At 37.4% G+C, this 13,912-nt stretch overlaps 1 protein-coding gene across 1 annotated transcript in view; it reads left to right on the top strand.

Moving 5' to 3' along the window:
• The window catches only part of MINDY3 (MINDY lysine 48 deubiquitinase 3), an 80,885-nt gene extending 67,452 nt beyond the window's left edge, over positions 1-13,433 (top strand). Inside the window, exons 13-16 of the mRNA XM_072413423.1 lie at positions 1,534-1,606; positions 4,211-4,298; positions 6,270-6,341; positions 10,057-13,433. Of these exons, the coding sequence (XP_072269524.1) occupies positions 1,534-1,606; positions 4,211-4,298; positions 6,270-6,341; positions 10,057-10,203 (380 nt within the window). The 3' untranslated portion in view covers positions 10,204-13,433. The remainder of the gene's footprint in view (positions 1-1,533; positions 1,607-4,210; positions 4,299-6,269; positions 6,342-10,056) is intronic.
• The last annotated feature ends 479 nt before the right edge of the window (positions 13,434-13,912 follow it).

The raw sequence follows: 13,912 nt of genomic DNA, 5'->3' as shown, positions 1-13,912 counted from the left end.
TTGCAATACTGATTCCTAAGTCCACGTGTAAATTGTCGATTGCAGTGAGAAGAATAATTCATTTTACAGCAAAGAACTAGGAATGTGCGAGTGTGTGTCTGGTTCTCAGGCCTGCTATATGTCAGAGAAATGATCACAAGCACTTATATAAGTGCTGATTAACTCACATCATCATAACTTTAATGAATGGTAAATACTACTGTTTGCCGGCTGTTTAACTACCACACCCGTTTATCTAAGTGGTGATACCGGTGAAAGCCATGGACCACAATGGAGGTCAGTGGGTGTGTGTTATAAACATCCTGATTGCCACTCTAGCCTTTAACTTTTAAATGTGGAAATTAAAATAAATGTGTTGTGTAAACCAATTTGGGATCAGTTATTAGTTTCAAAGGAATGTTCACCAATTTTAATTAATTTCAGTTTAGTGTTAAAAAAAAGAATAAAGGGCCAACAAAGTAGTGATGGTATCTCATTGCAACTTTTTAATAAATCAGCCCCATTACCATACAGTAAACTAGTGCTTTAAAGCAATGCTTTAAAAATAGTCATGAAATGCTTGTTGTTGTTATCTTGTTTTTTATTATTATTATTATATTATTATGCAGTGCTGTACATTAAATAGGGGTTTCAAATGACAGACAGATACAGACAGTGACACAGGAGGAGGAGAGGACCCTGCTCAGAAGAGCTTACAATCTAGGAGGTGGGGGAAGCAGCACAAAAAAAGATGGGGATATGAAATGATGGGAAGTAGTGAGGTTTTAAGACACAGAAGAAGATGGGTAGGCAAGCTTGAAAAGATGTGTTTTATGGGCTCTTTTAAAGAAGTAGGAGCAAGCCGAATAGGAAGACCATTCCAGAGAGTCAGGGCAACTCTAGAAAAGTCTTGGAGCTGTACATGTGATGAGGTTATGAGTGAGGAAGTCATTAGTAGTCATTGGACAAGCAAAGAGAGCAGCTAGGGGGGAATTTTTCTACCAGGTCAGAAAGATAAGTGGGACAAGAGTTGTAAAGGGATTTGAAGGAAGCCAAAGCACAGGAGCTTGAATTTGATTCTAAGGTGAAATGGAAGCCAATGAAGAGATCCACAAAGATATGCAGCAGAAGAAGAGTGGTGGGAAGGATTAATAACTCTGGCTGCAGCATTCACAATAGATTGTAAAGGAGAGAGGCTGGTTAGTGGAAGAATATTAATATTATTATTTAAAATCTGTCTCTGTGTATGTATGTATATATATTAGAGAGAGAGAATCCACAGTAAAAAAAAATAAAGTACACTTGGCATTGCATCAGCAAAACCAAATACTTTTTCTGTGACTATTCTGCAATCCCTTACAAGGAGATTGTGCCGATATCTGCACTTCCTGTTGCAGGCTGACAACTCCAATCTAAATTAGCCTCAGCATTAATAAAGATCCACAAAGCCAGCACGCTGTTCCAAGTTCATACTGGATTATTGCTACATAAACAGTGTAAAATATGCTCTCACTGCCAATACCATATCTTAATCCTTTTTTCTTTCTCTTGCAGACAATGGCTTTATTCCTGATGCTTTGCTGGAAGAAGTCATGAAGGCTCTAGATCTTGTATCAGAACCAGAATAGTAAGTAAATACCTTTTAAATGTTAATAAAATCAGTATTGTTATCCTACATTGGATAAACACACACGATTTGGTCTTCAAACATCTCCCTCCCTTCATTTCCATTACATAGAATGTGGAAGCCAGTAATCATTCTGATCACCAGCAATGTTGTATAATTCAACAGAATGGGATTACTGACTTTGCACCATTCATAAGTTTAGCAATCACCTGAAATGATTTTAACTTTTATGAAATAGCCAGAAATCAACTGTTTACACTGAATTTATATTAAGTTTGTTCATAAAGTATCTGATTACCTCAAGGCATGAGGAACAATTCCTCTCCCTAGTAGAACAAGTTCCCTTGGAGCATCTGCAGATTTAGGGTTTGAGGATGGTGCATTTTAATTTATTTTTGTATATTGGTTGAACAAGCCTATGTAATTACCTGCTGTGTCCCCACACTACAAGGACCTACCTGCTTCTCCATGTATTGAAGCAGTGGTCAAGACACTCAGTACTACCAAGTCAGATCTATAGCTTTACCATAGGTAAAGCTCCTGCTTCCTTCTGATTGGAGAACTATGTCTTGGACCCAGTAAAGATGTGTCAGAACAGTGCAGAGGAAGTGCTGCTTCTACACAATAAGCAAAGATACATCTGTGCAACATGCTGGCAGAGAATTGGCATTTCTACTCAGGCTGAGGCTAATCTCAAAAGAAAACTAACTTTAAGACTTAAAACATTGCTATGCATAGGTGCTCCAAGTTATGGCAGTGACAACACTTTGGCTTATTAAACCGGTTTAAACAGGCATTACTATTTATACCCTAATAATTGCACGTGTGAGATGTGCACGAGTCAGTATAAAATGTGCAGCACAATACATAAATAACCACATGTGACCTGGGCTCCCATCTAGTTAGGAACATCATGGGGGTCATGTGAACAGTTCGATATTCTCACGCTTTCTTCATGCGACATTGTATTGCTAGACAGATGACTTTCCATTGTTTATCTGAAAATAATTTTTTTCAGATTATCATATAATCACGTGACCCACCTAGACCAAGGTCTCCTTGCTTGATCTGAAGTCTGCAATCTCTTTCTTCTTTCCTCTGAGAATTCCAAAGTTAGAGGTTTCATTTCTCAATATTAGTGGTGTCTTTGTATTTTTAAAATCTGAATGCTTATGTTTTAGGAATATGGGGGGATTCTTCTCAAAACTTATATTTTCTCTCCTTCACTGCTATGATATGTAATATCAAAGAGTGTTCTCTGCTGTTTCCTTTACCTGTAATCAGGAGTGGAGTCCTTGTTTTCACTTGTAGCATTATCTAAAGGTGAAATGTGGTATTGCATTCCATTTCTATATTACAGCAGCCTTTCTTGACCTTATGGGGGAATCCTTGAAAAAACCTTTAGGTCTTTAAAGAACTAATTCCATAATTACTATATCTACAGCTCACAGTATATTTGTGTGGTGAATAGTTGGTTAGAATGCCTCCTACATTGTAAAACACCCAAAAAGATCATTAGTGTCACTTACCCGACCTAGAAGGCACAAATTGCCCATTTTTCAGAAAACCTCTAGCAACCTATGGAAGGACTCTAGGGTTCCATGTGACGCTATTTGAAAAAGAATGCAATACAGACTATAGTAAACTTCGTGTCACATCTGCATATTTTTTGACCATTCTGTGGTGAAAGATAACACTGGCAAGCTGGAAAGCTGACAACTAGACAAAAGGCTCACTGGTTATGAAATTGTCAGCTTAAAAGAATTAAAAATACCTAAGCATATAAAAGGAACCTATATAACTGTGTGTTAAATTGCATGGTTAGAGTTTATTATTATTAATAAACAGGATTTATATAGCGCCAACATAATATGCAGAGCTGTACTTTAAATAGAGTTGTACATTAAAGTAACCCTGTAACTTACTGCCAACCCTTTAAACTGAACCCATCTAAACTGCTTACCTGCAACTTAAAATGCTTCACCTCCATTGCCATCGCAGGTATAGGACACTTCCAGAATTGGCAATGCTTGCTTCTCCTGTTGCATGCAGTGATTCTTCCCATCAGCTCAAATAGTACTTACGACCTGGCAGGGGTAACGGGTATTACCACCCAGGAGGGTGAGTAGCTGGAGTGGCTAGGGAGCAATAAAGTGGCAGCACTTCAAGACAAGGGCTTCCAGAAACATAAGTGTAGATAGGTTGACTTTACATTGTGGGCATTTTTTTATATATGTGATATTTTTTGGTGACAGGGCCCCTAAAATCAATGAGTTCCCGTTAACTTTGGTGCATTTGCACTGTTCTTTGCCTATAAATCTCAGGTCCCTCTGTGCTCTGATCACAGGTTACTACACAGTCTGTTTTGAGAAATGTTTTCCTAATAAGGCTCTGTCTCCCAAAATTATCATGACTGTTTTGGTTTTAATCATGAGATTATGCTGTCTTAAAATAACTCCACTCGGCCAATGAGATGCCATTGTGATGAACGTGCCCTGAATTCTGAAAATAGAACTGCATTCATTGGCAGAAGCAGCCCGCGCGACATATCTCAGGAACGCACAAATATTTCTTGCTTATTGTTTGATTTTCAATGTTTTCCAGTGTAAACCTCATGAAGACCAAATTAGACCCAGAAGGTCTGGGGATCATATTACTGGGCCCTTTCCTGCAGGAGTTTTTCCCTGACCAGGTACAGTATGTTGTGTGCAAAATTCAATAGGCAATTGTGCTTCTGATCTGTGTCATGCATGATCAGGGGTGGAAAGGGAAGGGGGGCAAAGTCTTTTGTTTACATGGAAAAAGCACTTGCTTTTCACTGATGATGCCTAAAAGTAATATAAAACCAAACATGTTAAGTTAGTTAAAGTAAGATGGATAAATATACCAGTAACATTCCAACTTCTAAAGCCAAACTTCAGGTAAATCACCCCACCCTCAATTTGCCCCATACCCCCACTTTAAAGCACCCGTGCACACTGAGTGTCCTATAATGCAGAAATGGATCTGCTTTAAACTAATATTTTGTATCTTTTTTATATTATGCAAAAAAATTATCAACTAAAAAAAGAAAGTTTTAGTCTAGTAAGTAGAAATGATTAAGTATTTTTCATATTTACAATTTGCAGCCAATAGAGGGAGATCTCTAAACGAGCAGCAGCTTTCTGCTGGGTCTCGTAAACTTATTGCTAAAGAGCTCATTATACAAACCAGACTTCCTCTCTCTTTCTCCTAGTGGAAAAAAAGCTGTCTGGTATAGGGTTGGTGTAGATGGGAGTTCTTCTTAAATGCTGCTTATTTTGTTCAAACTTTTGATTATTGTGATTAACTAATGGGACAGAACCCAAGACATTTGCCCCCAATCACCACTCCCTATACAAACACAGCCACACACACACCCCTTCCCCCATTTATTTTGGATCCATCTCTAGGTATGAGTTGGGATGATGCAAAATAAATGGTAATGGGTGGGTGAAGATTCTCTCCCTGTGCACTCCTCTAATATGAATGCAAAGGGCTGTGTTTGACTTGCAAACTCATCACATAAGGAACTGCTGCATTCAGAGAAATACAAAGCAGGTCAAACAGTCCCAAGATTGTCATCCAAACTTCTCCAGTGATGCAGATCTGTGGATTTTCATCTACAATTTGTTGTGCAAATTAAACACAGAAAACACAAATTTACTCAAGTCCCTAGTCCAACCTTTCTTGATCTAAACTGGTGGGAACCCTTGCAATAACTTTCAGGTTTGAGGGATCCCCTGCTCCAATCACTATATCCACAGCTCACAGTACATTAGTGGTCAGTAGGAAGAATTCCTCTTATATTGCTGGCCATTGGGAAAAATGTCACTTATACAGATAGCCAAAAAAAGTGTAAGTGGGGTCATGTAAACTGTCCTAAGAGGTACAGACTGCTCAAGGAACCCCTAACAATCTCTGGAGAAACACCACCCTGGTCTGTTAAACCCAGAATGCCAACAAGCTTGCAGGCAGTGCATGCTTAGCAAACTGGGTAACATAAAAGCATCCTGTAACAAATTTTTTTAAACCATTGATTGATTTCATGAAAATGCAATATATATACATATACACACTGTTCTAATAAAGGGACGTATATGTGAGACTCATGGAGGTTACTGTTTCTGAACTTTTTTCAAAATACATCTGTCATACACCATGATTGTTTTGGATTTTTAATTGCATGCTTCATACAGCCCGAATGACAAAATATGTTTAGGAATATTCCCTAAACATTACAATGCACATCCTTATTTTTGAAATGTTACTCATATTTTATAGAGGGGATAATATTAGTAAAAAGTTTTGCAGGTTCCCCCCATATTTGCATGGGTTTCCTCCCATATTTTAAAAACATACAGTTAGGTTAATTGGCTTACCCCCCAAAAATTGGCCTTCGGCTGTGATAATGACATATGACTATGGTAGTGATTTTAAATTGTGAGCCCGTTTGAGGGACAGCTAGTGACATGACTTTGTACATTGATGCGTGATATGTCAGTGCTATATAAATACTAGTTAATAATATTAACAAAAAAACAAGACCTTTGCCAATATGTAATAATTCAGTTTTATCACAGTTTATTTTCCTTGATATATCTGTGAATAACGTTGTATTTTTATATCTTTTTCCTCTTCCTAGGGTTCAAAGATTCCAGAATCATTTAGTGTGTATCATTATAATGGCCTCCGACAGTCCAATACCAATGAGAAGGTATGTTTCATGTAAAGTGTCCGTCCCGCTGACAGCTGCTTTAGAACGCATTGTGGTCATTTTTTTTTCTTGGAAGTGTTACATGACCTCTGCGAGTTATCAACTTCCCGTGCTGTGTCATCACATGCTGTTAAGCTTCTTTATGTATCGCTTTGCCTCCTTTGCATAGATGATTTAAAGGACACTTAATTTTATCAAACCTTCATATGGAACCAATTAGGGCTGTGTTGACAGTCTTTCTGGGATAGATAAATAAAGAGTAAGAAAAGGGGATGAATGTCTTAAATCCCCTGGAGAAAATCTAGATACCTGAGCGAGGGAGGGACTGATCAGTAAAAATATTTTAGTGGGAGTAACAGCCTTGGAGATTAGCTGAAAAAGGTGTGTAGCCCTTTAAAGGGGCTTTGAAGGAAATTAGGCCAGCCATTTTTTTCCTGGACCATGGCATAATTAGAAAAGAACTAGCGCTTGTGTTTAGTGGTGGAATACTAATAGGTGGATCTATAAACCCAGTTGATACCAACCTATCCCCGTTCCGTCACCGGTGCCATCATCTTCTTTCTTCTCTTCTGATTTTTGGTCATCTTTGATTGGCTGGGTAAGAATGACGTAACTCGATAAAAGTTCATTCAGTCCTAGCACTCGCAGGGAAAGCCAGGAAAGGTGATCAGGCAGGTAGGAATATTTTTTTTGCAGAAGGGACATCACCTGAAGAATTACAGACAGAGAACTAACGACATAAACAAGACTTGTTTTGCACATCAAAGAATTGGTGTTTCTGTCCTTGCAGATCTAAAATATTCACCACTCTCCTACACAGCCTGATAAACTTTCTGTAAAAGCAACACCCAAGCCCACCAAACAACCTTTGATTTGTGCTGCAGCCGTCCACCACACTTCTTACATTCCTGTCCCACCACCCTTCTAAGCACATGTGCAAGTGATTTATCTGATTGGCTGCTCCCTTTCCAATCTCACTGCTGCTCTACAGCAGTTTCCAGGAGTTTGATTCCCACTTAAATGCAAATGTATTACTTCATTCATTTAAAAATTAATTTAAATTATTTTAAAATTATTTATTATATTTTTATCCTTCCCTGCAATTCAGGCTTAAAGTGACTCCATATTGAGAAAAGTGTCAATGCTGAGAGTGTTAGTTCCTTGGATGCTGATGCTTTGTTTTTAATTCTTCATCATCTCCCAGGTAGAACAAGTATTAGGAATTCAGACATTTTCCTGACACTCCTATTTATACTCCAAGCTTTTCTTTTGGTTTGTGATTTAAATATATAAAAGCCAGGCAACTAGTGTTTTCAAATGAGTCCCATCAGTGGCAGTCGTCAAATATTTAGTATGGCATTCCATTTATAATATTAATCATCCTGCCCACACTTTTTTATGTAAGCTATAAAGAGGCACTGGTATTTGCCAAAGTAAGCAATAGGTTTTCATATATGTTCACCCTCCCATCTTTACTTTGATTCTTCAAAACTTAGCCATCAGGATTGCATTGGAATGCCCCAAGGAGACGCTCATCTTCCATCCATGATGCCTAAGCATCCAATCACCAGGCTGTAAGTCCCACCGGTGACTTTCCCAGTTTTGTTGCATATATACACTTTAATTTGCCGTTATATTTACTATCGCTTTAATTTAGGCTTGTATTGTTTGCAAGATGCATAGAATGGCGTACTGTGCCACATTTAAATTTAAAGCAGAATTATAGAATATGATCAATTTTAAAATTGTTTCAGTGAATTAAAGACAACATGTTCTCATACCTTTTTGGGGAAATGTTTTTCCATGAACATCCATTATATATAACCTTGTTTGCTGAATTGCTGGCTCTGGTTACTGCTAAATGCCTTCAAAGAATAATTCCAGCGTGTAACTAATGATGTGATGCTGTCTCCATGGTATTAGAAACAATAAATAGGGACCAGCAAAGGGAGTGGCTTCGATGGGACATTTTGTGTCATGCCATTGGCTGAATGTCATCTTCTGCTTTGAGTCTTCATTAAAAAGTTCCAGTAATGTGTCCCATGAAGCAGACAGAATAATATAAATTAGGAGGATTATTGAATTGTGGAATCTTTGAGTGTATGACAGCAGAATTAAGTTATCATGTTACTTTGTTCTCATTGTCCTCAAAAAGAATTATAATAAAGTGTATGTCTGGGGAAAAAAAAAAGTTATCCTCTGCTGCACATAGTAATTACCCCATGTTTGTCACTTTATAAGTGCTGCAAGTACAGAAAAATACTTGGTGATCCTGTTAAGTCGGAGAGATCTTAATTTTTTGTTTGAGCTAATCTACTTTTGCAGCACTGAAATGCCAAGCAGTGTTTTTAGCCCTGCCTAGTTTTTTTTTTATTAACTTTAGAACCCCCTCATCTTCTGTATAACACAAGGGTTGTATTGTGTCACAATAACACACATACCATATTTCAAGTTCATTTGTCAAGTTTTAGGTGAATATATTCTAACCTGTCCAGGCACCATTCTCTAGAACGAGAAAAGTCTGTCGCTCTCTAAAAGGCACCCTGGTTTTTTGTTGCAGAAGGAGCTTTTAAATTGCACTCTGATAGGTTTCTTTTTTTGTTGCCTGTTTTTTTGCTGGTACCGAATTAGCAGTGAAAATGCCGATAACTTAACCCCCTATACATTTATTTCAGTCCATTGTAGAGCAAACAGGCACAACCTACATTAAAGGGACCAATCTTCTCTCAGTTCAAGAGCAGTGCAGCATTGTTGCCTACCCGTTACAAGACGATGCATTAGGAGGACTTTACTGGCAGGATTAACAGTTTGTGGAACTTTGCACAGTAAAATCCAAAGTACATGTGCACTGATAACAAAGTGCTTAACTGCACTTAACTCTATGCCATAATAATGTCCTTTCCCTGCATTTCCAGAAACTGCTGTTTTTTCGCTTTATACTTCTTACTTCTGGATATCAGCATTCACATTCTAACTGTCCAGGAGTAGTGGAAACACCAGGTAGCATGAATATGCACCTGCAGTGCTCACAAAATCGGATGGAAAAGAAAGGATTTGATGATCAGAAGCAGTTAGCTCATAGGGGACAGCAGAAAAGCAGCGATGAGCAATGTAACCAGAGCAGCTATTGAAATTATTGTAATATTAAAAAATATGGAGTGGAGCCATTAAATCTGAACAATTTTTCTGCAGAATGATCAAGATCTAAACTCACAAGCTTGTTGTACCTATTTATACATTAAACAGACGCACTTTTAGAGAGGTTGTCCAGTCTTAGAGAATAATTAGAGATAAGCCAGGGTATATCATTTTGAAGCAGTTCTTATCCTAGTAAAAAAATGTCTACACAGGTCTGGGGATTCCACATCTGGTCATTATTGGCTGGAATAAATAACAGTGATCTAATGTCTGTGAAAGATTTTACAGCTCTAGATTTCCTGCTGCACTTTGGTTAGGATCTGTGTGAAGATTTTCAAGACACTTCTATTGAGAAGCCTGTTGACACTCAAGCAGGTACATAACTCAGGAGATCTAAATCTGCAAAGACTATCTGAAGGAACTTAAAAGGGGACGTCATAGTACTTCGGCCAATGTCACCCAATTCAAACCAAATACCACATGCATTGAACATATTCACTGTAATGAATGATTTAATGCAGATATGTGTTCCAATATCTCTATTGACCATGCTGTTACATTCATCTTTCTATATCAGGTCACCTACATTGAAGGGTCAGCCGTCATGGGATTTGAGGACCCCAGACTCCAGACAGACGATACTCCAATCAAGCGCTGTCTACAGACCAAATGGCCATTTGTAGAGCTTCTCTGGAACACAGATCGACCTCCATCACTAAACTGAGCTTCTTGGGACCAATTTTAAAGGGATAGTCCACCCAAACCAGATATCTTTTTTTGGATGGACAATTTTTTTACCACTCTGGCCTTTTTTTGTTGTTGTTTTTTTTTGTTTTTTTTTTTAAAGCTCTGTAGGACCTTAGAAGAAATTTTGACACCTGAGCCTCCTACCTCGGCATTCCATGACCATAAATTATCTTGATCCCATTGTCCATGATGTCTTCTTCATAGGATTTAATATACAGTAGCAGGGCCAATAAAGATCAGTCAAAAATAAGAAGGGAAAGTATATAAAGGGCCATTATCGATTTTGTGGGTGTTCCAATAATAAGTAATGGGTGGTGGTAGACATGACCTTTGTACACCTAAACTCAAATAACAATTCTAGGCTGGCTTACTTTTTAAACAGTGCTACTTTGAGGGACGGATTCTGTTAACTGGAAATCCCTCTGGATAAAAGTATTGATTCTGAAAGTATTATTCCTGTATATACATTGAGTTTATTCATTAACTATTGATTGCTCCCAAGACCTTTTCATCAGTATCAGAAACACCAATTTTAATAACGGAACTTAAATTCAGAATCTTATAAAAGCTCTTTCAGTGAATGGTACAGTTCCACTATTGTATCGCTTAGGTTCTAAGGAGAAGCCTTTTCCCACATGTTTTGTCAGCATGGGTAGTTGACCACACACCTAGTTAGGCATTTTGCAGTGATCTGGCCCCATATGTTTAACCAGGGTGTAATTTAGTAAATCCACAAAAAGAAGAGCTCTTGCGGTTCAAGCTGTTTCATCTCAAAATTAATTCAAGGCCATTCACAGGATTGTAGTATACTAACCACATCTTAATTCTAGACATTTCTATTAATTTTCATAGTGTTGTAACATTTAGTCCACGACAATTCTTTCTAGTCGTAAGATCTACAATTACGACGTGGCTAGAATACCACTACTGCTACTATCCTGTAAATGGTCTTGTGCTAATTTTGGAATATCACAACCTGAATTGCAAGTACTGTGTGCAGATTTTTTGTAGGTTTATTGTATCTACATGTTTAGTGTTTTGGGACAGTTTTACCATTAACCAAAACTTGTAATGCGTTCAAACCTTGTTTGATATTGACTTGGAAACAGGTACTCCCCATTGTAGTGAAAAGCATTTGAAGTTGCATCAGATGAGTCTAAACCTGCCTCTTTAGGAAAGCTGCTTTTAGCCCGATCGTTTGTAGTTGCCAAAACGCCAGTGAACCCTTGAGTATTAATATGGAGTCGGCCTCCTTCTGTTGTGTCTATATCAGTCTTTTGAGAAGGCTTTTCAGAAACGTTTGGAGTTTGAATGTCCAAAAAAGTGAGTGTTGATGTCAGATATAAGGGTCTAGCTCACAATCCATATTCCAGTTTATCTCTAAAGTGTTGAATAAGGTTGAGGCTGAGAACTTGTGTGTGATACTCTGATTCCCCTACACCCAACTCATAACCTTTCCCAAAGCTGGTGTCACATTGGAAGCTTCCAGTCGTCTAAAACTGAGCAATTGAAGGAGTATCAACATAGCTGGGCAATATTTTATAATTATAAGAGTTTTTCTGTATAAGGCCAATAGGGCCCTTCCCTTAGGGTCTTATTTGTTCTACCATTATTTGAGGTCTTTTTCATCTATAAAACATGTGTCTCTTTAAAGCAGCTGAGGCATAACTTTTTGCAGCCAGTTTGAGTTTTTTGGACATTAAACTTAAAATCTTTAAAGCAGAGGCTGTAACAAGTATATAGAAAAAGTGTATTTCTGTCAGCCTGCATGTGGCAAGAACTGTGTCCAGTGCTGGTGCATAGGTTTACGGGTACTTTAGATGGGCATGATCTATTTGCTTCAAATTGAGCTTAAATCATGCATAAATTGGCTGTGAGGCTTTAAAGGCCTACCAACAAGACCTAAAAGGTTAACGCAACCCAGGGATGAATGTCAACTTTACCGATAGCCAAAAAGATCATTGGTGTCACCTAAACTGACCTTGGAGGCTCTTTGCCTAAAGCCACCCCAGCAACCTCTAGAGGAACCCTTGGGTTCTGCCTTACAAGCTTAAAGGACATGAAGACATCTGGCCATTCTTGGGTAAAACTGTGAACCTCAGAGATCTGCTGTAGCCTTCATGAATAGATGTAATGTACTTACTAAATTGACCTTGACCATGGCAAAGGTTACTTTCCTTTTTTTTCTTTCCATTGTCAAAAAAATACTTGTGATGATTCCTAAATCTCAAAGTATTTATATGTACTTAGCCTCTACACAGCCTAATTTTCTCAGTAACACTAACATATTTTGCTTTTTTTTGGACTGTAGAAGACCACTCTATGAACTGACTTTGTAAATAAATTGAGACCTTCTATTAATTTAAAGTATTATTTAGGTACCCTATAAACTACTGACATCCAGGAAGCATAAGGCACAAAGTGTTACATATTGAAACTTCCAAAAGACGTGTCAATTATTCATATCAAGCAATCAGCAGAAGTGGGGGAAGCTGGTTGCTGGTAATAATATGGGTTAGGAGGAAGCTTACTTGGTAACTTTAAAATACATTATGGATAGCAAAGAATGGTGTTCTTTAATATGTAAATGTTTCAGCTCATCAGCACCAAAAAGAGGTAAATTGAAGTTGTAAAAGGTGAATGGGTTTCCTGCACACAGCTTACTGTCAGCAACCACCTTCAACCTAAAATGGGTACACACAGAGAAAATATTGGATGTTCCTTGTTCAAAATAAAAAAAAAATGTCAAACAGAACTTTTACATACATATATGTTATTAGTATGTCTTTTATGTATAAGGTTTGTTTTTTAGGTTTTCTTGCTTATAAGTATATTTTTTTCAATGTATTACAGATAATTTTCCCAAGTACTGTATAAACTATTGTTTTTTTAATTATATTTCTTACTCTTGCCAAATAAATTCTCACCAGGCTCTTCCAAAATTGAAGGAAATGCCGGTGCAGCATTATAACTGTATAAAGCGTGAAGTGCACCTAATATGAGATAACAGTCCACTATTTATTACAATCTGACTGCTGGCCTTTAAATAAACTTTTTTTTTTCTGATCCATGAGACCAAGTTTTTTATTTTAATCTGAAGTTTAATATGTGATACAAGGTAATATTCATTTTGCATTCCCTGATTATTTCCTTTTCTCTTTATATTTATGCTAATTATATTATTAAATAAAACCGTTTGTTTTCTTACCTTATTTTATTATTAACTTGTATTTATATAGAGCTGACATATTACACAATGTTTTACACACAACTGTTCCTCAAAGGAGTTTACAATCTAATGTCCCTATCATAGTTATACAGTTAGGTCCATAAATATTTGGACAGGGACAACATTTTTCTAATTTTGGTTCTGTACATTACCACAGTTAATTTTAAATGAAACATCTCAGATGCAGTTGAACTGCAGACTTTCAGCTTCAATTCAGTGGGTTGAACAAAATGATTGCTTAAAAGTGTGAGGAACTAAAGCCTTTTTTTACACAATCACTTCATTTCAGGGTCTCAAAAGTATTTGGAACAATTGACTCGAAGGCTATTTCATGGGCTGGTGTGGGCAATTCCTTCGTTATGTCATTATCAATTAGATCAAGATCAAGTAGATAAAAGACCTGGAGCTGATTGGGCGGGGTGCTTGTATGTGGAAGATTTTACTGTGAACAGACAAC

Source organism: Pyxicephalus adspersus, chromosome 5, assembly GCF_032062135.1.
Source record: "Pyxicephalus adspersus chromosome 5, UCB_Pads_2.0, whole genome shotgun sequence".
NCBI lineage: Eukaryota > Metazoa > Chordata > Amphibia > Anura > Pyxicephalidae > Pyxicephalus > Pyxicephalus adspersus.
The sequence above is the reverse complement of the archived record's forward strand: the minus strand, read 5'-3'. Positions and strand labels throughout refer to the sequence as shown.